At 55.4% G+C, this 21,485-nt stretch overlaps 6 protein-coding genes across 6 annotated transcripts; 5 read left to right on the plus strand and 1 right to left on the minus strand.

The window, feature by feature from the left end:
- The first annotated feature begins 348 nt into the window (after nucleotides 1-348).
- BO95DRAFT_391450 (GTPase-activating protein GCS1) lies at nucleotides 349-2,249 on the plus strand. Its single transcript, XM_025583626.1, has 5 exons — nucleotides 349-402; nucleotides 561-629; nucleotides 768-1,493; nucleotides 1,552-1,737; nucleotides 1,881-2,249. Exons 1-5 carry the CDS (start codon nucleotides 361-363, stop codon nucleotides 2,121-2,123), a joined length of 1,266 nt encoding a protein of 421 aa, XP_025441216.1. The 5' UTR covers nucleotides 349-360; the 3' UTR covers nucleotides 2,124-2,249.
- Nucleotides 2,250-2,814: 565 nt separating this feature from the next.
- On the plus strand, nucleotides 2,815-5,620 carry BO95DRAFT_443885 (fungal specific transcription factor domain-containing protein). The gene is made up of 2 exons (XM_025586753.1): nucleotides 2,815-3,936; nucleotides 4,003-5,620. The coding sequence occupies exons 1-2, from the start codon at nucleotides 3,140-3,142 to the stop codon at nucleotides 5,306-5,308; spliced, it is 2,103 nt and encodes a 700-aa protein (XP_025441217.1). The 5' UTR covers nucleotides 2,815-3,139; the 3' UTR covers nucleotides 5,309-5,620.
- Nucleotides 5,615-8,742, minus strand: BO95DRAFT_443886 (mitochondrial elongation factor MEF2). The gene has a single exon (XM_025586754.1). The coding sequence runs from the start codon at nucleotides 8,496-8,498 to the stop codon at nucleotides 5,784-5,786; it is 2,715 nt and encodes a 904-aa protein (XP_025441218.1). The 5' UTR covers nucleotides 8,499-8,742; the 3' UTR covers nucleotides 5,615-5,783.
- A 157-nt stretch (nucleotides 8,743-8,899) lies between these two features.
- Nucleotides 8,900-11,206, plus strand: BO95DRAFT_168226 (retromer subunit VPS17). The gene is made up of 4 exons (XM_025580779.1): nucleotides 8,900-9,007; nucleotides 9,085-9,592; nucleotides 9,646-10,099; nucleotides 10,155-11,206. The coding sequence occupies exons 2-4, from the start codon at nucleotides 9,137-9,139 to the stop codon at nucleotides 11,021-11,023; spliced, it is 1,779 nt and encodes a 592-aa protein (XP_025441219.1). The 5' UTR covers nucleotides 8,900-9,007; nucleotides 9,085-9,136; the 3' UTR covers nucleotides 11,024-11,206.
- Nucleotides 11,207-11,855: 649 nt separating this feature from the next.
- BO95DRAFT_365539 (putative nucleoside-diphosphate-sugar epimerase) lies at nucleotides 11,856-13,005 on the plus strand (the record flags this gene model as incomplete). The annotated part of the gene is made up of 3 exons (XM_025582701.1): nucleotides 11,856-11,878; nucleotides 11,942-12,147; nucleotides 12,206-13,005. 3 exons carry the CDS (start codon nucleotides 11,856-11,858, stop codon nucleotides 13,003-13,005), a joined length of 1,029 nt encoding a protein of 342 aa, XP_025441220.1.
- A 259-nt stretch (nucleotides 13,006-13,264) lies between these two features.
- On the plus strand, nucleotides 13,265-21,351 carry BO95DRAFT_443889 (putative THO complex component (Rlr1)). Its single transcript, XM_025586755.1, has 3 exons — nucleotides 13,265-13,329; nucleotides 13,428-18,438; nucleotides 18,505-21,351. Exons 2-3 carry the CDS (start codon nucleotides 13,613-13,615, stop codon nucleotides 20,945-20,947), a joined length of 7,269 nt encoding a protein of 2,422 aa, XP_025441221.1. The 5' UTR covers nucleotides 13,265-13,329; nucleotides 13,428-13,612; the 3' UTR covers nucleotides 20,948-21,351.
- Nucleotides 21,352-21,485: the final 134 nt, after the last annotated feature.

Genomic DNA, 21,485 nt, shown 5'->3' on the forward strand with positions numbered 1-21,485 from the left:
TGTTGTAGTTGAGTAAATTGGTCGTGAATATGTATGACATCGACCCCACCAAGCACGGTAGAATTCTCACACGACGAGATGCATGCATTTGAGTGAGCTACTGAGTAAATGATAGATCTTGTGGTGGGTGGGTTGGACAGGGTGAAAAGCAGCAACCGCAGCCCGCGGCAACAACAGAGGCAGCGCCGCCGATCGGCTCCCGCTCGCTGCCCGCCTGTCGCGGCTGCACTTGGCCTGAAACCACCACTTCTTTCTTCCACCACGACAAACAAAGCAGCGGAAGGCAAATCAATCGCTCTTCTGTCCCGCAACCCCTTCAGTGTTTGGTCTGTTTCTTGATCAGTGAGTTCCTGAGCTGCCATGTCTCGCATGTGGGAGGTTGATCCGGAGACGAGGGCCAAGGTGAGCGAGCCACTTGCTTGCTTGTTGTTACTGCTACTATCACCACCTCCCTCCCTCCCTTACCCCTCGATGTCCCCGTCCTTCTCCTCCCTCAACTGTATTCAATCGTCGTCACCCTATTACGTCTTGACACATTATTGACCGGTCTCTATCATCAGCTTCTCCACATCTCCAAAACCAACGGAAACGACAAATGTTGCGATTGCGGCGCTCCCTCGCCCCAATGGGTGGGTTAATGACTGCCTGCCCCTTGCTGCACATCCATCTTCCTACGTCACCACACCACCCCATTCCCACACTCCTTCGACATCACGCCCTGCTCGGCTAGAGATGCTTCCACATGCTAACCCGCTTGCCTTAACCAGGCATCGCCCAAGTTTGGGACCTTCATCTGCCTTAACTGCGCCGGTACCCACCGCGGCCTAGGAGTGCACATCTCCTTCGTACGCTCCATCACCATGGACGCCTTCAAGACCGCGGAGATCATGCGCATGGAACAGGGTGGTAATGAGCCCTGGAAATCCTTCTTTGACGCTCACGTTATCACTCAATCCGAGGGCCGCACCTTCGAAGACTCCACGATCAAAGAGCGTTACGAGGGCGAAGTCGGAGAGGAATGGAAGGAGAGGCTATCTGCCAAGATTGAGGGGAGGGAGTATGTGCCAGGCCAGACGACTCAACCACCACAACAACCGAAGAAGCAGCTGGAATTGTCGTCACGGTCGAGCACCCCTCTGGCACGCGGTGGCACCCCCGCGTCCCATGACGGACTCGTCGACGGGGGTGCCGGCGCGACCAAGAAGGAGCGCAACGAGGCATATTTCGCCAAATTGGGATCGGCAAATGCCACCCGGAGTGAGTCCCTGCCGCCATCGCAAGGCGGCAAGTTCACGGGTTTTGGAGGCGGGATGCCGCCCGCCGAAGCGGCGGGACCCGAGCGCACGGGAGGCTCTGGGGCCCTGCCTGGGTTCGATGATTTTCAGAAAGACCCCATGGCAGCGTTGACGAAAGGATTCGGATGGTTCACAACAACGGTGGGGAAGGGGGCGAAGACGGTGAATGATAGCTATATCCAGCCAACGGCCAAGACGGTATGTACTGGTGAATTATGGTGGTAAGATAGGGCTGACCTCTGAGTGGCAACTACAGATAGCGGAGTCGGATTTCGCAGCGCAGGCTCGTCTGCAGGCCTCCCAACTAGGTCAAAACCTACAAACTGGGGCCCGTGGCGCAGCAGGTCACTTTCACCGTTTTGTGGAAGGGCAGGATGAGGCGGCGGCGGCGGCAGCTGCCCGTCGGGAACGGGGCCGGACTGGAGCCGAGCCGGAAAGAAAGGACTTTTGGGACTCGTTCTCCGCATTGGGAGAACAGGATAGTCATCGCCGGAATGCATCAAGATCGAGTGCGATTGGCACGGCTGCGATGAAGCCTGGTGGTGGTGGTGGTGGTGCCGGACTGGAGCCGAGCCGGAAAGAAAGGACTTTTGGGACTCGTTCTCCGCATTGGGAGAACAGGATAGTCATCGCCGGAATGCATCAAGATCGAGTGCGATTGGCACGGCTGCGATGAAGCCTGGTGGTGGTGGTGGTGGTGGTGGTGCTGCTGCTGCTGCTGCGGGTGCTGGATCCACAGCGACTACTTCTGCCTCCTCTGGTGCGTCTGGGACGGGCACGGGGAGAAAAAGCCTCGAGGATAATAGTGGATGGGATGACAATTGGTGAGCTTGGATAGTGGAGGGAGTGAAGGGAGTGAAGGGAGTGGAGGGAGTACTATTGATGTACATAGTACTCGTTTAGTTCTTTCTTGGCACCATTTACACATTATACATTATACATTATACATTATACATTATACATATATGTATATATATATTCCTTGTTTAGCTTTCACTGAGTACCACCAGGAACCAGGTTGATATGCATAATCGGACTTTTCTTCCGTCCAAGAAAAAAAGCGCGAGACTTGGTACATACCATCGATTGGATCAAATCTGAGAAGCACAAGCATACAGTAACTTACTCAGTACATACTATGTATTGCTTACAGCTTGACAAAAAGCGGGGGCGGGGCAGGCGGCGGCGAATCGGCGACCCACCAAGCAAGGAACCAGACGCAGGCAAAAACATCCAGCCTCTCATTGTCGAGTATTTCTTTGAGTATTTCTAGTATCTCTTATAGGTACTTACATTTACCACTGCACCTGGCACTGCAGAGCTTCGAACTCTCTCTCGAGGTCTCACGTCATCTCATCTCTTTCCGGCCTTCAATCTCCCATCTCCACCCCGGCCTTCTCCCCCCACCAACAGGGTCTGAACAACCGAGTACCTTACTATGACAGCATCAGCATCCAACTCTATCACCCCTTTCACCAATCATGCAGACAGGTCGGCCTGGAGATCTTAAAACCCTTGCTCCCGCCTATAACATCCTCTCCTCGCGATCCAGCCAGCCCGATCTTCCGCGCATCAAGAAACGCTCCAATGCTTGTGAAGCCTGCAAGAAACGAAAGACTAAAGTGCGTCACCACAGCCTCCCAGCATCCCTGCGTCTTTACAATCTGCGACCTTACAAGTTCTGAATTACTTTTGAAAAACAGTGTCAAGGCACCCAGCCATGCGAGAAATGCATCCAAGCCGGATCGCAATGTGTCTTTGCCGAGGAGCTCGACAGGCGGAGGAAACTGGCTCTGAGGCAGGCTGAGCGAGAACTGCGCACCGCGTACGAGCTTTTGGGCCAGATGGTCGTGGCCTCGGATAATAAAGACACTGCCGAACTTGACCGGCTCTCATCGATGATCAAAGGCGGCTTCCTGCGCAGTGAAAGTCCGAGCTCGGTGGAACAGAAGGACATTCCAACCTCTTCCAAAGAACAAGACAAAGACATAGCCGCCTCGCAATCGACCACAGCTTCCTCGTCGGCAGGCTCTCTTCACGATTTTGCGACCTTGAATGAAGACATCAACCGGGACGAGCGCAGCAGGGCGACCGGCTATATTGGCAGGGGCTCGGAAATCGCCTGGTTGCAGAAGCTCACTGAAGAAGTCGGCAAACTTAGCTACTCGTCCGAGAGCCCGCAGCCACAGCAGGAGAGCCTGCCCAAAGATGATATGACTTCGCTTAGTTATCATCTCGACCACTTCAGTTTCTCAAACCTGACTCCCGGGGACCCGCAAGCTCTCCCAACCCGAGCATGCAGCGACCAACTCATCAGCATCTACATTGCGAGAGTCGACCCGTCGTTCCCGCTGCTGAACAGGATCCTCTTCTTATCACAATGTCAACAGGCTTTCACCAAGTCGGAACCCCCGCGCAGAAAGTGGCTTACAATCCTGAACTTGGTCTATGCCATTGGCGCCAAGTATATGCAGCTATCTGAGAAGGACTGGACCGATGCCATCGATGATCGTACTTTTCTGTCTCGCGCCATAGCTCTTAATGCCGATTCAAGCCTGCTTGGGGAGCATGCGGATCTTCAGCAGGTCCAGATCTGGGTGCTTTATTCCATCTACCATCTCGCTTCCGCTCAGGTGAACAGGTGTGTTCCTCCTTCCTTTGTTGCGGGCCTCTATGATGTGAACGGACGGGAAACTGACTTGACCAGAGCATGGCATATGGCTGGACGTGCTGCCCGCTGTGCGATAGCATTGGGGCTCAACCTCCGTGGGGTTGGTCTCAATGTAGACGCTACATCAAGGGAGTCCCGCCTTCGTCTTTGGTGGTCGCTTTTCATTCTGGAGCAACTCCTCTCCGTGATGACAGGCCGTACCCCATGCATTGAATGGCGGTCCTTCAGTATCCCGGCTCCCATCCCCTTCGACGAAGCACAGTTCCATGGTCCTCAAGCCGCAAAATTTCTTTCCGATCCTGCTTTGCGGGAGCGAACGTTTATCTTTACCATTCACACCCCCAAATTCCAGATTGACGATAGAAATCAGGCGCTCCAAGCCGTCGAGCCTAATCGTTCCCTCTATTTCTTCTACGTGGCCGACCTTGCTGTGATCAGCCATGCCGCCGTCAACGCGGTCTATAGTCTTCATTCGTCCTTTGGCTTGCCGAAATGTGCCAGTGACAAAATCACCCATTTTCAACAAATGTTGAGAGACTGGCTGGCTAGCCTTCAGCCTTGCTTCCAGTTTTCTGACAGCAACGGCCGGCTGAACCTGACAGCGCCGTGCCCGGAACGGATTGCCTTGGCTCTCGCTTTCTACAGTTCTCAGATTATCCTGAACCGACCTTGCCTCACCCGTCCTGATATGAAGAAGGGCACTCAAACCAGGTACCCGCGCTCTCCATTTGCCGATGCCACGGCCCTGGTCTGCCTCCAGTCTGCCATGGACTTGACTGCCATCCTCCCCGACCCCCCTAACATGGAGTGGCTGTGCGAAATGACACCCTGGTGGGCCATCCTGCACTATATCATGCAAGCCATCGTCATCCTGCTGATTCAGCTATGCGTGGGCCCCGTGGATGTGCAGAAGGGGACTATGACCGAGGAAGGTCAAGGATCTGTGGGTACGGCCGAGGAGCCCGAGGAGGTCCTTGAGCGGGCGAAAAAATGCCTGCGCTGGCTCCACGCGATCGCCAGCCGGAGCCCCAGCTCCCGCCGGGCGTTCATCACCTGCGAGCACCTCCTGCACCGCATCGCCACCATCCACGGCTTCGATCTGAACGGGATCCCCCGGATTGCCACCTTGGCCGGCCGCACCGACAACGGCAGTCTGGAGCACTACTACGCCCAGCGCGGCGGCGCCCAGCAATCGGAGTCGGCTTACTCGGACCCCTTGCGGGAGACGCCGTGGTGGGGCGCGGACTTCACTTACTCGGAGCCGGACGTGGAGGAGCAGGCGATCCGGCCGTTTAGTTTGGATCCGACGTTGCTGGAGTTTTTGGAGACTGTGATGGAATGATTCTCTTGCCAACTCTGCTCAGTCGTATTGGCTGCTATTATGAAATTGTTTTTCCTTTTTTTTAATGCCCCCAGTAATGAGATGAGATGCCATGTTTCACAAATACCATGTTGTGTGTTGTGTTGTTTTCCTAAATGTCACTATTGGCTCTCTAATGGTGGATTGATGATACCTTAATTTGGAGACTTGCTTCGACTTGATTTAATCTCAAGGGAAAAAAGGTCTATTCTTGTGTTCTGTTTCATGAATACCGGTAATTCACTCGTTCTGGAGATCTAAAGGAATTTGTCCGTCCATGTATGTGATCTCGAAAGCAAAGTCGTTTCAGCTATTCAAAGGAAAACAAGGCTTCTATGCGTAGGACATCTACCCTGCCCTTTAACTTGCGGCAATTATAATACATGTCTGTTTTCTTTTCTACAGGGCCACGACGCATATACCCCTTGCAGGGGTAGAGGGAAGAAATACTAGGTAGCTAGTACCCACCCCTCAACTCGGACACCACCGCCTTCTGACGCGGGCCACTCATCTTCTCGAACCGATCGACGCTCATGACGAACGTGCCGCGCCCGGCACTCAGACTGCGGAGGTGCTTGAGGTAGCCCACCATCTCCTTGAGGGGTACCTTGGCGGTGATGGTGCGGGGCCGGTTAGCGGTATCCGGTAGGGCAGCGGCGGCTGAAGAGGAGCTGGCGCTTGTGCCGAGGTGAGCGATGGTCGGGGTTTCGAAGGGGTCGGGCGGGGCGTAGACTTTGCTGGGGTCGATGGGCGGGAGGTCTTCATAGGGGATTATGTTTGGTGCTGATGTGGTGGATGAGGTGGAGGATGCGGCGTCCGTGGATGGGAGCGGTATGTCCTCGTCCAGGGAGATGATGTGGCCGCCCCGCGCGGAGGAGATGTCGTGCACGACGGCGCCGAGGCTGGCTTCATCGATGCTGATGATCACGTTCATCACGGGTTCCATCAGCGCGGTGCCAGTACCGGGATTGGTGAGGAGGGAGCGGAGGGCGGTGGTGGTGGCTAGGCGCGCGGCCGAGGCGACGGCCGACGGGGTGCTCTCGGTGCCGAAGAGGTGCGAGGCCGCGTCCAGCGTGAGGTGCACGCGGGTGTTGTGCATGGGGAACGAGAACTGCGGGCCCCGGGCTAGGGCGGCGATGCAGCCGTTCAGCAGCGAGGTGCGGAGCGTGGCCACGTCGAGCCCGACGGGCAGGATCGCGCTCTCCTCGATGCCCTTCCGGTTGCGCGTGATCTGGAGGCCGGGGGCCTGGATGATGATCTGGTTGCCGTCCTGGGTTTCGAGTAAGAGGGTGTCCGCGTCGGTGGGGGGCAGGCCGTCCAGGTCCGGGTCGAAAGCGGAGACTGATGCGGTGCATCCGGCTTTGCCCTTGCGGCCGGCGACTTCCTTGTCGAAGATCTTGGTGACGGGCTCGGTGTCGCCGGTGGGACACTCCCGGTAGCCGATCTCGATGCGGCCCACGGTGGCTTTGGCTTTGAGCTCGTTGATCAGCCGGTCCCGCGCGATCTCTAGGTGCAGCTCGCCCATGCCGCTGAGGAGCGTCTGGCCGCTGTCTTCGTCGACCGTGACGTGCAGGCTCGGGTCCTCGCGGAGGAGCATGGCGAGGGACTCGTGGATGCGCTTCTCCTCGCTGAGGCTGTGGGGCTCGACGCTGGCGAAGAACACGGGCGGAGGAACCTTGATGGGTCGGAGTTGAAGAGTGTCGAGCGGTTCCGGGGGTGTCTGTCGGTTGGTGGCGTAGGAGACCAGCGTGTCGCCCGTCCGGGCGTGTTTGAGTCCCACGACCACGCCGATGTGGCCCTCGGGGATGGAGTCGACCTCGACGGCGTCGTTGGCGTACATCTTCAGCAGGCGGGGAGCCCGCTCGGTGACCTTCAGGTTGGTGTTGTACAGCGCGCAGCTGCGATCGAGTCGTCCCGAGTAGACACGCACGTAGACCAGCACTCCGCGCTTGGCGTCGTTGACCACCTTGAAGGCTAGGGCACAGCCTTGGAGCTTCTCGATGGCGTTCCGGGATTCGGTCTGCACGACCGACTTCTTCTTCTTCGCCTGGGCCTTGGCTGAGGAGGCCGCCACCTTCTGTTCCACGATGAGGTCGCCGGACAGCAAGCGTCGCAGGCCGCCCGTGACGCCCCCAATGCTGACTTCGGGATCCGGGGTCTCGACCGGACTGGGCAGGAGATTCACGACGGCGTCGAGGAGAGGTTGAACACCGACATTGCGGAAACTGGCGCCGGCGAACACGGGGATGATCTTCCTGCCCTGCTCCTGGAGAAGGCATCGACGCAAGCTTTGCAGGATCTCGTTGGCAGGCACAGCAAGGTGATCTTCATCGTGCTCGAAGAATTGCTCAACCATGAGCTCATCGTACTCACTGAGCAGCTCGACGAGAGCAGTCCTTGCCCGTTTGAGTTCCTGAGCCAGCCGAGCCTCCTCGGCCTCCAACTGCTGCAGGTTGAGCATCTTGACTGATTTGCCATCTCCGTCCTCCCACCGGAGACCTTGAAGATTGATCACATCAGCCACACCGACAAAACGACCGTCCCCGCCTTCGAACCACGGAATCTGACAGACAGCCGGCCACCCTGCCAGCCGGGATGCGACCTCCCGGACCGTCCGGCCGAACGCTGCGCCATCTCGATCTAGCTTGTTGATGTAGACAATCCTGGGAATGCGGTAGGTGCTGGCTTGGTGCCAGACCTTCTCCGTTTGAGCCTCAACACCGGCCACACCATCGAGGATACACACTGCGCCGTCCAAGATGCGCAGGGAGCGCAGAACTTCGAATGTGAAGTCGGCATGCCCTGGCGTGTCAATCAGATTTACAATGTGTGAATGAGCAGAGCGAGGGACTTGCAGGTCCGACTGGTTCGCCTCCCCGGCTGCTGTTTGGGGTGGCCAATGGAAAGTGATAGCCGCAGACTGAATGGTGATTCCACGCGCCCGCTCAGCGGGCAGAAAGTCGGTCACCGTGGAGCCCTCATCCACGTCTCCAATTCTTCGGGTGAAGCCACTGTAGTAGAGCATGCGCTCTGTGGTCGTGGTCTTGCCCGCATCGATGTGGGCAATGATACCGATATTTCTCGTTCGGTCAAGATTATCCTCTTGCCTTCGCAAGGCAGAGCTTGAGAATTTCTGGAGCTGAGGAAAACATGATTTCCGGGTGCATTGCATCACATGGTTTCCCAAGCGACTGGTCAATGCTTGCCCCTGTTGTAGAGCAATTGGCCGCGCCGCCGGGTGAGAGGCGCGCAACAGAAGTGCTGCAACCATCAGGGACGGTGCTTGCCCACAGAGCGCTTGTCAATCTGAGTGGAGTTATAGACTATTAAACCATGACTCTGTAGATAGGGCCAAGCAAGGTGCTCAGTCTGAGCTGTTTTGGACCAACAATGGCTAAGAAGGAGGACAATGTAGAGGTCAAAGCAATTAATCGATCAAGAAGTAAAAGGAAATAATGGATAAGTTAAAGTATTGAAGCTCGGAGCGGATCCAGTGACCCGTTGATGCCTGGTTGATCAGGCCGACTAGTTACGTACCGTCACATCCTCAATCAATCAATTACTCCCCCATCGCTTCCTCCGTTGTCCCCTTCTTCCCCCCCACATCTATCTGACACAATTGCCCTCTCCAACTCCTGTTATCCCCCCAAACTCTCTCCAGTACCCCTGGAGTCTTTACTGGTATGTTGCATTAGTCAATCGCAGGTTCACATTCCATAGTATAGTCTGATGCTGATTGATGTCTGCCTGGCTCACAGCGCGGTGTAGACGTTGTCGCATCAATTCCTCCCCTCCCCTCAGACAGCCACGATGGACTACTCCGCCATCTCGCACGATCCCGACCATCCTGCAGGCACCTCGCCCTGGGCCTCGCCCCGACCAACGCAAACTACTTTTGCTGCGACGAGCGATATCCCCTCGTCTCCATTACCCCCGCAAGAGCATTCCCCCTACGGCGCCGATAGGGAGCCGCAGCCTGCCGACGGGTCGGGCGCCAGAGAAGATGGATTCGGCTCCCAGAACAACTTGTCTGGCGAACTGCAAAACACCCACCTTGGTGGTCCCAATGCTGGAGAGCAACCGTCGCATGGTGCCCAACAGCAACAGCCCCAGGCTCAGCACCCCCGATCTCAGATCCCGGCTCGTTACCAAACCGGACCCAGACAGAATGCCAGGCCCCCTGCCCCGGCTTATAGAATACAGGCGAAGATTACTGGGCTAGAGCGAACTGGCAAGAAGGATCCTATCCTGCGCTTCGACGTCCACGTGAGTTGGTCCTTGGTTCCGTTCCACCTGCGCATGCTGACCACAACTTCTAGACCAATGTCCCCAAATTTAGAACCACCCAATACCGTGATGTTCGACGCACCCATAGCGAGTTTGTGAAGCTCGCCGATCACCTTATCTCCGCCAACCCCGAGACCTTCGTACCCGCCGTACCATCCCCATTGACTCCGGCCGGGGCCGGAACCGAAGAAGATGAAAATCGGGTTAAAGCCTCGATGCAGCGGTGGCTGAATGTGGTTCTGAGCAATGAGGTATTAATTCACGACGACGAAGTGATCCTGTTTGTGGAGAGCGATTTTGGCTACAGTCCTGTGGTGCGCATGAAGCAACCCGCCACCGGTGTCCGGAGGAAGGTCTTGAAGCAATTCGCACCCCCTCCGGACGACACCCCGGAACTACAGAATGCCCGACCTACTGTCAAAATGTTCTATCTGGGTGCTATGGATGCCAGCCACAAGGTTGATCGCGTGGTTAAGGGTCGTAGAGGTATGTTTCAAGGATACGCAATACTGAAGAATGCCCAGTGCTAATTGATGTGCAGGCTTGGGTCTTGCTGAATCCGACTTCGGCGTCAAGCTGGGCCAGATGCACGTGCAGGAGACGCACCCGGGACTAGCCAACGCTTATCGAAAGCTGGGAAAGATCATTCAGACGGTCGGAGATTTCCATGCTGTTCAGGCGACCGCGGAAGCTACCACCCTTGGAGATCCCCTTAGCTACCATTCCTCGGACGCCTTTATTGTCAAAGAAACTCTTACGAACCGTCATATCCTGCTGCGAGAGTTGATTCAAGCTCAACAAGCTACTCGCAGCAAACGTGCTGCCGCCGACCGGCTCAAGGTCAGCTCCTCTGTGCGCCCCGACAAAGTTGATGAGGCTATCAACGCGTTGGATGAGGCGCAGAGCCACGAGGACTTCTTGACCAAGAGGACTCAGCGCGTCACGTCGAATCTGCTGCTGGAGAAACAGCGCTGGTTTGAGCGAACATCCAGTGACCTGCTCGCTAGCTTGCGCGAGTATACTCTACGTCAAATTGAGTCGGAGCGCCGCACCCTGGCCACCCTCGAGAGTGTTCGACCCGATATTCGGGCAATTGATGCCTCTGGAGGACTAAGTCGTCTGGGCCGTGAATCTCATCCTGCTGCCCGACGATCGAATTTAGGCTCGAGCCAAGGCCCCAAGGGCGACGCATGGAGCGGAATCCCTCGTCGCAGCGATAGTCTTGGACGTAGCATGAGCGGCAGCTTTGTTGCACCTCCCCTGGATGACGACGAAGAAACGAATGGCAGTGGAAGTGCCAAGGGTCGATTGCGCTCGGCCAGCGGGGTGAGTTCGATCGCTGAGGAGGACGACGAGGACCGGTTGGACGCGCGCAATGCGGCGAGTCGCCTAGCCACGAGTACCTTTTAGTAACTCATTGTAAATTATGGGCATATTTGTATGCGAGATTCCCCTTTGACCATGATTTTCTTCTGTTCCTGTCCTCTGTCGCAGCATGTTTGTATGATGATTTGAGTATGCAACTATTGTTCCCCCCCCCCCTTTCATGTTTCTGTGATTTCTGTGTAAATTTTCAATCAGTTATTCTGCTGTGGCGCATTGAACCCATTGAGTTGGCAACGATTGTTGTTTTCTTTCCCCTGTCAAAGTCACGTCAATCAGCCCCGCCTTTGCATCGGCTACAACGTCATTCAGGAGAGGGGCAAATCTCCCTCATGGTCTCCTGACAGTAGGATTGGCAGTGGAAACTGGAAGATGAGCTGCTGTCACACAGCTCAAGTTGGTCGAGAAGGTGGTCGCGCCCCAGAGCAAGCACTCAATACTATGTACAATGGAACAATGGGCCCAGGGACGTTCTTTTGAGTTCTTCCCACCCCATTCCCACCCCCACTCTTGCTGAGGCGCTGATTGCGCTGATTGCGCTGTACGTAGTAACTAACTCTGACCTCAAACCTCATCCACTCTTGATTTCCAAGCATCGGAACTCCATAGACTTCCGCACTGCCCGCGGAGCTTAAGCTGTAATTGGGGTAAATTTTGTCAGTCCGTCTGTCTGTCTGCTGTATTTCCCCTCCACTCCCCCCCACCTACTCATGATATAAAGTAATCCTCCCCCTCCCCGTCCTCACGATCTCTCGATCTTCCTTTCACTGTCTTCATTCAACAAACGAGAAGAAACTCGCATCATACCACCAGCACAGAACACAATCAAAAGCACAACCTTCTTTTACTGAAGCACAACATGGCTCCCATCAAGGCTTTCGTGTAGGTCTTCCCACTCTCTTCCTTACGCATAATAGCCTCTGACCAGCTGATTGCCTTCCACAGTACTGGCGCCACCGGTTACATTGGTGGAGACGTCTTTTACAATGTCCACCAGGCACATCCTGACTGGGAATACGCGGTGTTGGTTCGCAGCAAGGAGAAGGCAGAGAAGCTCTCCAGCGAATATCCCAAGGTTCGCGTCGTGTTGGGAGACCTAGATTCCGCGGATATCATCGAGGAGGAGGTCAAGAAAGCCGACATTGTTTTCCGTACGTCCCCCTCCGTGCAGCCCTTCTCCCAAATTACGAACTAACTTGCTTGGGTCAGACACTGCCGACTGCGACCACGTTGCGTCTGCTGAGGCCATCGCCAAGGGTGCTACCCACCACACCCCGGAGCGCCCCTTGTGGTGGATTCACACCTCTGGAACCGGTATCCTAACAGTCGAGGACTTCCGTGCCAACACCTGGGGTCGGTACCGCGAAAAGGAGCACGACGACTGGGATGGCGTGGATGAGCTCCTCAACCTGCCTTCTGACTCTCTTCATCGCAATGTCGATGAGATTGTCATTGGCGCTGGCAAGCGCGACCCCAACAGCGTCAAGATTGCTATCATCTGCCCGCCTACAATCTACGGCCCTGGCCGTGGTCCCGGCAACCAGAAGAGTGTGCAGGCTTACTGGCTGGCATCTGCTGTCTTGAAGCGGAAGAAGGGCTTCTTGGTGAACGAGGGCAAGAACATCTGGCACCAGATCCACGTGCAAGACCTGAGCGACCTGTACCGGCTGTTGGGAGACGCTGCTGCTGCGGGTGGCGGCAATGCCACCTGGAACGACAAGGGTTACTACCTGGCTGAGAATGGCACCTTCGTCTGGGGAGACATCTCGCGGGAGGTGGCCAAGGTCGCTTATGAGAAGAAGCTGATCTCGTCTCCTGACGTGGAGTCTATCTCCGACGACCAGGTGAAGGAATTGAACCAGTTCGGTCTCTATGCCTGGGGCAGCAACTCCCGTGGCCACTCTTACAGAGGCAGGAAGCTGCTCGGATGGTCTCCTCACCGGCCTAGCCTGAAGGAGCTTATTCCTGAAATCGTCGATATTGAGGCCAAGGCGTTGGGCTTGCTGTAAATCGCAAACCAGAGATTGTCGTGTAAAACGGAGCTGATTTGATGAATGAAATGACTATCCCTCTCCAGAGCCGTTTGTTGTAGGTTCATATGTAAAGAACAATGTTTATGGTTCCATTAGAAGCATGTGTTAGCAAAGTCAATTGAGGCGGAGCGCGGAATACGGTAAGCGATATAGACGCGCTACCCGCCCAGCCGCCGCTTTGTTCCATTGCGAACCCGTCCGATGCCATCACCTTCGCCGATCCAAGCAAACGGACCTTGAAACTTCTCCCCAGGTGTCTGCTTATCCATTTTGAGCCCCCGCATGAGTCTTCCACAGCAGGTTGTCGCCCATCTCCCTATATGCATCAAAAACTGACCTTTTGATTGCAATCATCCCAATTCTTAGCCCATTGAGGAAGCTGACCGTCTCCAATCTAGGTCCGCCGCATGCACTGCGACCTGTCCGGAACTCATTTGTTCTCTCCCTCAGCCCTCTAGCTTCGATCGGCCCTGTCATGGCTCCAGGTGCCGGAGGAAAGAGAAAAAGAGGCGATCGATCGTGGTCTGGCGATTCCGGGAACGACGGTTCACGACCATCCCCCCATCGACCAGGTAATCTCAATATGGCGCAACACAATCACGGCCCGCAGTCTCGCGACTACGACTCGCGTGGCCGCGGACGGAGGCCTCCCGGCCGAGGAAGAGGGGGTAATATGAATATGGGTCGACGTCCCAGTGGCGATAGCCAGAACTTCCCTGGCGGTCGGAGGGACACGGCCATGTCCCCGCCCAGCAGCGCGCCCGCGAAAGATGTGCCTGAATCAAATCAGATTAACAGAACTTCTGCGAATGCCGATGAGAACAAACCTCCTCCATCACCTTCGCCTGTAATTCCATCGGCCCAGTCACAGCCGCAACCTCAGACGCAGACCCAACAGTCACCCGCGCCAACGCCCGCTCCTGCGCCTCCAATGCAAGTATCAAGTGCTCCCGTGCAGCCTCCTCCCGGCCCACCACAACCGTACGACTACGAGTACGTTACACAATCAGTGATCGATCACTGGGCCGCCTCTGGTAGAAAGGAGATCGTGGAGAAGGGTATCCAAGCGAAAAACACGCAAGATGCGTCTGGTCTGGCGTCCGTATACCAGGAGCTTATCCGCTCAGTCCTGTACGGCCGACTACCACCAGACCACGCGGGCTCAGCAGTTAGAGACATCATTGGCGATGATGTTACTGTGGAGAACGTCGACATGAACGGGGAGCAATCGACTTCAAGCACCCTTGACACGCAATCTCTTTTTCTAGACACCCTGTCCATTCTGACCGATTCCGACACGTCAAACAATGCCCTGAGACCGCTTGTTTACTCCACTGGCATCAACCCAGCTCTTATGCGCGTGCAGCTCGACACGCAACTCCTTCAATCGCTCGGACTCGTCCGCGAAACCTTTACCCGTATGGGCATTCGCAAGCAGACCAACCTCTTGTACCGACAGTCAAACTACAATCTTCTACGCGAGGAATCTGAAGGTTATTCTAAGCTTTTAACCGAACTTTTTACGACAAGTAACAATGAGCCTCCATCCAGTGAAGTGGTGGAAGACACCTTCGAAAAGGTGAAGGCGATGATCGGTGCTTTCGACATGGATGTTGGCCGTGTACTCGACGTCACTCTTGATGTCTTCGCAGCGGTCCTGGTGAAACAGTATCGCTTCTTCGTCAAACTCTTGCGAGCTAGTTCATGGTGGCCGAAAGAGGACAACTTCCGCAATATGGAAGGTGGAAACCGCGATTCTGGTCTTCCCAGGTGGGCTCTACCTGGATCGACTGGGTGGGCGACTACAGATGAAGAGCGAGCCGACATCATGGTTGCGAACGAACAGCGCGATCGCGACTTTTGGAACCGGGTGAGAGAGATTGGGATTCGGGCTTTCTTTGAGATTGGCCGACGACCTGTTACTCAGGAAGAGGTACAGCGGATACTTCCTGAAAGCAATAGTCTTTCTGAGGAAGAAAAGTCAATGCGAAAGTGGATCGAGGAGACAGGCACATTGCCCCCTAAAGGTAGTCGAGTCGCGGCTCAGCTTCTCGGTTTCAAGTTACGCTTCTACTCTTCCAAGGCTCGCTCAAAGTCAGACGTTCTTCCAGATAATCTCATCTACCTGGCAGCTCTGCTGATTAAAGTGGGCTTTATCTCCCTGCGCGACCTATATCCCCATCTTTGGAGACCAGATGACTCAATGGATACATTAAAGGAGGAAAAGCTCAAGGAGAAGGCTGAGAGAGAGAGAGCTGCACGTCCGGGAGGTGGTGTCAATGCTTTGATGATGGCCGGTGCCCTATCGGATGACACTCTCCCCATGCCTCGCATTCGTGAATCCGAGCCCCGGTCTGCCACTCCCGGAAAGGAACAAGAAGCGGACAAGGCTGCCGCTGCGAAGGCAGAAGAGGAGGAGCTGCCGGAACCGTCAGACCAGAAGGTTATGCTATTGAAAAGTCTACTGGCAATCGGCGCCCTTCCAGAGTCTTTGTTCATCCTCAGCAAATTCCCTTGGCTCATGGACGTCTATCCGGAGCTCCCGGAATTCATTCACCGTATTCTTCATCACTGTATTAGCAAGGTCTATGCTTCGTTGCGTCCCCTACCCTCTGCTGAGGGGCTCAACGAACAGAAGCAAATCCCGAGCCAAGATCAGGCAGGCCTGGCAAAGGGTCAGATTCGTCTGGCTCAAGCACCACCACGGCGCGTCCTGCGATGGGCACAGCTAGACAAGGAGGATACCAACGACGGAACCGACTATCGCTTCTACTGGGATGACTGGGCTGACAATGTTCCCATTTGCCAGTCGGTTGATGACGTTTTCGCGCTCTGCTCTTCATTCCTCAATCTGACAGGCCATAAGATTGGTCAGGACTCTACTCTGCTCTCGAAACTTGCGCGAATCGGGAAGGATAGCCTCAGCAAAGACGATTCCCCCGAGAATAGGGCGCGTTGGCAGGATCTTTGCAAGAGGCTTCTGGTTCCGTCCATCAGTCTTACAAAAGCTAATCCTGGAGTTGTGAATGAAGTCTTCGATCTCGTCAGCTTATTCTCCAGAGAGACCCGTTACAACATGTACGCGGAGTGGAACTCAGGACAAACGTCTCGACTACCGGACCTCAAAGCCGCCTTCGACCAAGCAAGAGCCGAGACAAAAGACGTCCTTAAGCGACTGAGCAAGACAAACATTCGTCCAATGGCTCGTGCCTTGGCCAAGATTGCTTATGCGAACCCTGGAATTGTCATCAATGTCGCCATCAACCAGATCGAATCTTACGAGAATCTCATCGAAGTTGTTGTGGAATGCGCACGCTACTTCACTTACCTTGGATATGATATTTTGACCTGGGCTCTGATCAGTTCTCTTGGCCAGAAGGGTCGAAGCCGTGTACAAGAAAGTGGTCTATTGACTAGTCGATGGTTGAACGCCTTGTCCACCTTTGCAGGGAGAACCTTCAAAAGATATTCTGTCATGGACCCGGCTCCTTTGCTGCAATACGTCGTTGAGCAGCTGCGGCAAGGTAATTCAACGGATCTCATCGTCTTGGAGCAATTGATCAGTTCCATGGCAGGCATTATCACAGACACCAATTTCAACGAGGCACAAATCCAGGCCATGGCCGGTGGCGAGGTCCTTCAGGCTCAAACTATCCTTCAGCTGCTAGACAAACGTCACGAATCCAAAATGACCTCGAGACGACTCATGAAATCTTTGACAGTATCTAAACTCGCTGGTCAACTACTTATTGCTATTGCTCAAGAGCGCCTGACATGTATCTTCAAGGAAACCGAGGGCGCTTCGGAGCTGAAGCTGCTGGGTAACATTTTTGACGAGATTCATCGCATTCTGACCCAGTACCTCGATCTTCTTCGCAGCAATCTCACTGTCGAGGAGTTTGATTCTTTCCTCCCCGATTTGGCATCCCTCATCGGTGAGTATGGCATTCAACCCGAGGTGGCCTTTTGGATTCGAAGGCCAAGTATCGCGCTAAAGATTGCGAATATGGAAAAGGAAGGGCAGGATGAGGATGCGGGGGCAGCTCATCGGGTTTCAGAGGACAACCGTCAGCTCAAGATTGAGGGTGATAAGATGGATACAGGAGAAGATGGAGAGACAACCCCTGCTGCAGTGGAGCCATCGGCGGAGCGCACTATGGAAGTGGACCAGGAGAAGCCCGAGACTGCAGATAATGCACAGGGCAATGTTGAAACAACCACTGCCATCCTCGCACCCGCTGAAGCGCCCTCTCTCAATCCAGTCATTCAAGACCTCCACGATCAAATTAGGGCGGCCCTACCTACTGAAACCTGGGGTACTGTCGGTCTTCATTTCTACGTCACCTTCTGGCAACTGTCACTTTACGATGTTCACATTCCGCAGAAAGCTTACGAAGATGAAATTGATCGCCTGAAACGTAAAGTCATCGCGATCAATAATGACCGTTCCGACATCAGCATGGCTGGCACGCAAAGGAAGGAGCGTGAGAAGAAGCAACTGACGCAACTGCAGGATCGGATCCTAGAGGAGAACAAAGCTCATCTAAAGGCCTATGGTCAAACAAGGACGAAACTGCAGAAAGAGAAAGACCGATGGTTTGTGGGCATGCGCGGCAAGCACGATGCTCTCAACGTTGCTCTGTTGGAGCAGTGTTTCTTGCCTCGTTTGCTCTTATCATCCGTTGATGCGTTCTATTGTTTCAAGATGCTCAAGTTTCTTCATACAACGGGTGCCCCCAATTTCCGGACAGTCGGCCTTTTAGATCAGCTTTTCAAGGAGCAACGGTTGACAGCCTTGATTTTTCAGTGTACATCCAAGGAGGCGGACAATCTTGGTCGATTCCTGAACGAGGTCATCCGCGATCTCAGTCGTTGGCATGCAGACAAGACGGTTTATGAGAAGGAAGCCTTCGGAAACAAGAAAGATCTTCCAGGTTTCGCCATGAATGTTGACCTCGAAGGAAAACCCACCACTTTCCTCGATTATGAGGATTTCCGGCGACTGCTGTACAAATGGCACCGTCTTCTGGCGTCCGCATTGAAGACATGCTTGAATGGAGGAGAATACATGCACATTCGTAACGCTATCAGTGTGCTGAAGGCTGTCGTCCAGCATTTCCCTGCTGTGAACTGGATTGGTCGAGATATGCACAAAAGTATGAAAGAACTCAGCGAGACGGATGAACGTGATGATGTCAAGATCCCCGCTGCTTCGCTTATTGGTGATCTCAACCGACGCGAAAAGAAATGGTTACTTCCCCAGGCGTTCAACATCGCCCATCAACCGGCGCCGGGCAAGGCGAATGCACCCAACGCCACGGGAAAGCCCGGTACCCCGCGGCCTCAATCCGGAACCCCGGCTTCTTTGAATGCTTCTGCGCCCGAATTCAAACCCACAGCGGCCAATGAGTAAGTCCCTACAAGTCAACGTTCCCATGGCGGCAGATGTCCTAACACCCGATTTTGTCATTGCAGAAACCAAGATGCTATAAACGCCGAGACTTTAACTCGTGTAGAGGTTGAAGATGGTGAGATTGAGGATGCGAAAATGGCCGATGCTCCTGTAAGGAATGTGGAAGAAAGTACCCAATCAGCTCAACAAGCCGAGACGTCTGATACCACCGTCGCTTCTCAGCCTAATGCCGCTGAAGCCCAACCTACCGAAACGACAGAACCGAGTGGCCGCGCTCAGGCATCGGACGATAAAGAGACACCTTCTTTTGCTGCAGCGCCATCTGAAAGCGAACCTGCTCCTCGCCCTCACGTTCCTGCATTGCCTGCCGAGTCGTCAGCTGCATCTAAAGGTCCTGAGCTCGGTAGGCCACCGCCCAATATTCCAAAGCGCCCCGACTTCGACAGAGCTCCATCCGGGACACCAAACACCCGTACTCAAACGCACCTGCCTAACCGGCGACTGCCCCCACGACCTGATCTAATGGAGACTCGACGTGATCGACATCAAGAATATCCCCGTGGCGGTCGTTTCGATGGGGAACACGAATTCAATCGACCGTTTGATCCAGCGATAGGCGATAGGAGGGCATATGGCCGCCTTGATCAGGACTTCCCCGGGCGACCTCCTGTAGACGAGCCGTTCCGTGGCCCTCCTCTTCGAGATGGACGCTCCCTCCGGGAGAACGACTGGCCAGATCGGGCTGGCCGGCTGCGTCCTGATGGCCGCGAAAGCCTTCCTACTCCCCGACCAGGTCCACCAACCCACCCTGATCGGCTTGATATGATCCATGATCACCCCGAGCGGACCGGGGACAATTTCCGTAGGGGCGATTCAGGGCGGCAGGAAAGAGACGAGCGGAGACCCCTACCAACACGAGCCTTGTCGCCTGCGCGCATGGAGCCACTGAATCGACCGGAACGGTTTCCGTCTGATGATCGCCGATCTGCCAACTATTCTCAGCAGCAGCTGCGCGGCGAAGATATGCCGACAGGACCCCGCAGCGAACGGTTCGGTCGGCAACCCATCGACTCTGACCCTGGCATTGACATGACGGCCGGACGCTCAAGGCAGCCAGAGCCACCGGCCGATGTGCCCTTAGGTCCCCGCGGCAGGAACATGTCAGGACGAGGTGGACGCAATGTGTCCGGCACATCCCACACTGGTCCCTCAGGTTCTGGCCCTACCGCTGGAACTGCGCCTGACCGCCAGCCCCCTACAGGCCCTGGTCGTCAGAATGCTCGAGCTGCGCCTGATCAGCCCTCTTCAACGGGGCCCTCATCGCCTACCGCCGAGAAGCTCGACACCAGTGGTATCCATCCTGACCGGCTGAAGGTTCTTCAACAACAGCCTAAGGACACTTCTTATGGGGGCAATCCTCGCTCGCACCCTCCCCCATCTCCTGCACCTGGCGTTCCTCCGTCCGGTCCCAGGGGGACTGCTGGACCCCCTAGTGGGCCATCATCTGGCCCTCGCGGACCTTCTGGGCCTGGCTTTGGTGGTGGAGGTGGCGAACGAGGCCGTGGCGACAAACGCTTTGCCGGGATCAACAACATGCTACAGCAGTCCGGAGGGCCGCCCGACCGCAATCCAGGACCTATGATTCGTGGTCGGGGTGCCAATCGACAATCGGCTGGGGCGAACGTGCCGTCGCCGCAGTCAACGCGCCCTCAGACTCCCGTAGGCTTGGAGGAGAGTGGTCGCCTTGGCGCCTCTTCCCAAGTGAGACCCGATTTGCTTGCTTCACGGCCATCAGGAGCATCATACCCGGAGGATGACAATCCTCGAAACCGATTTGGAAATGGACGAGGCGAGTTGATGGACGAGAGTGGTTCCGAGAGCCGGCGATCCATGCGGTATTCTTCGGGCGGTAGCTTTAACCAGGATCGCAACGATCGAGAGCGAGAACGTGAGCGTCGTGGCGGCGGCGGCGGCGGCGGCGAGGATCAAGGATCACGGAGTAGCTCTCGACGGGAGGAGCATCGGGATCGTACACGCGATTATGAGCGTGAGCGCAGCCGTCGCAGCGATGCTGGAGCGGGCACTCCGCGCGAAGAGCGCTTCGAGTCTCGTGAAGTTGCCCGGCGGGGTGCTGGAGCACGCGAGGACAATCGGCGACGACGTGACCGTGAAGAAGGATCGGACCTTGCCCCGAGCAGTCAAGACCACGAAGGACGTCTCAGGCCACCATCATCCCTTGGAGGGCAACCTCCACCTCCACCGCCACCACCTGCTGGCGCAGAGGAGGAGCCACGACGCTGGAGCGGAGGGCGCGAAGGGCGAGACCGGGACCGCGATCGCAGAGGTGATCGCCAGCGAGACCGCGAATATCATCGTGACGGTGCTGGCGGAGGGCCTCATCGTAAGCGCAATCGACCGGGAGACGACGGAACTCATGGCGAGGGAGCCGGACGAGGAGGAATGCGCATGGGTGGTGAAAGCAAGCGACCACGACGTGGGGGTTAGTCTAATATCCGCGGAATGACCTGTACTGCATGATAATGTGTTTTCTATTTTTCATTGACTTTACTCTCCCACACACCCTCTATACTCAATTCTCTCACACCCTCTTCCACATTCCCAACCTCTCTTTCCCCATCCTTTTCATTTGTGCACGCTCACTTGCACACACACACTCTCTCTCGTTCTCCCTCTCTTCCCATTGAATTTACTCTGTATTTTGTGCACTGGATCTCATGCATTGTTCGACGGTGTTAGGACATTTTGATTGAACGCATCCATTGGCTGAGCTTGCTTGCTTGTGATAAACCCTGGGAGTGAATTGCATGTGTGTAACATAGTTAGTAGTACCCACCAAGTACGAGCCGATTGATAATGAGATGAGGCCAGGCTGGCCAGTTGTATTGCAATTAATGTCCTGCACCGATCTGATGATTCTTCCTGAAGCAGCAATGGTTTCCACTGGCCGTGCATTTGAGTGACACGGGCCTGACCAGTTGACTGACCAGTTGACTGACCAGTTGACTGACCAGCAGCAAGGAGA

The sequence above is a fragment of the Aspergillus brunneoviolaceus genome (assembly GCF_003184695.1).
Source record: "Aspergillus brunneoviolaceus CBS 621.78 unplaced genomic scaffold BO95scaffold_42, whole genome shotgun sequence".
NCBI classification, from domain to species: Eukaryota; Fungi; Ascomycota; class Eurotiomycetes; order Eurotiales; family Aspergillaceae; genus Aspergillus; species Aspergillus brunneoviolaceus.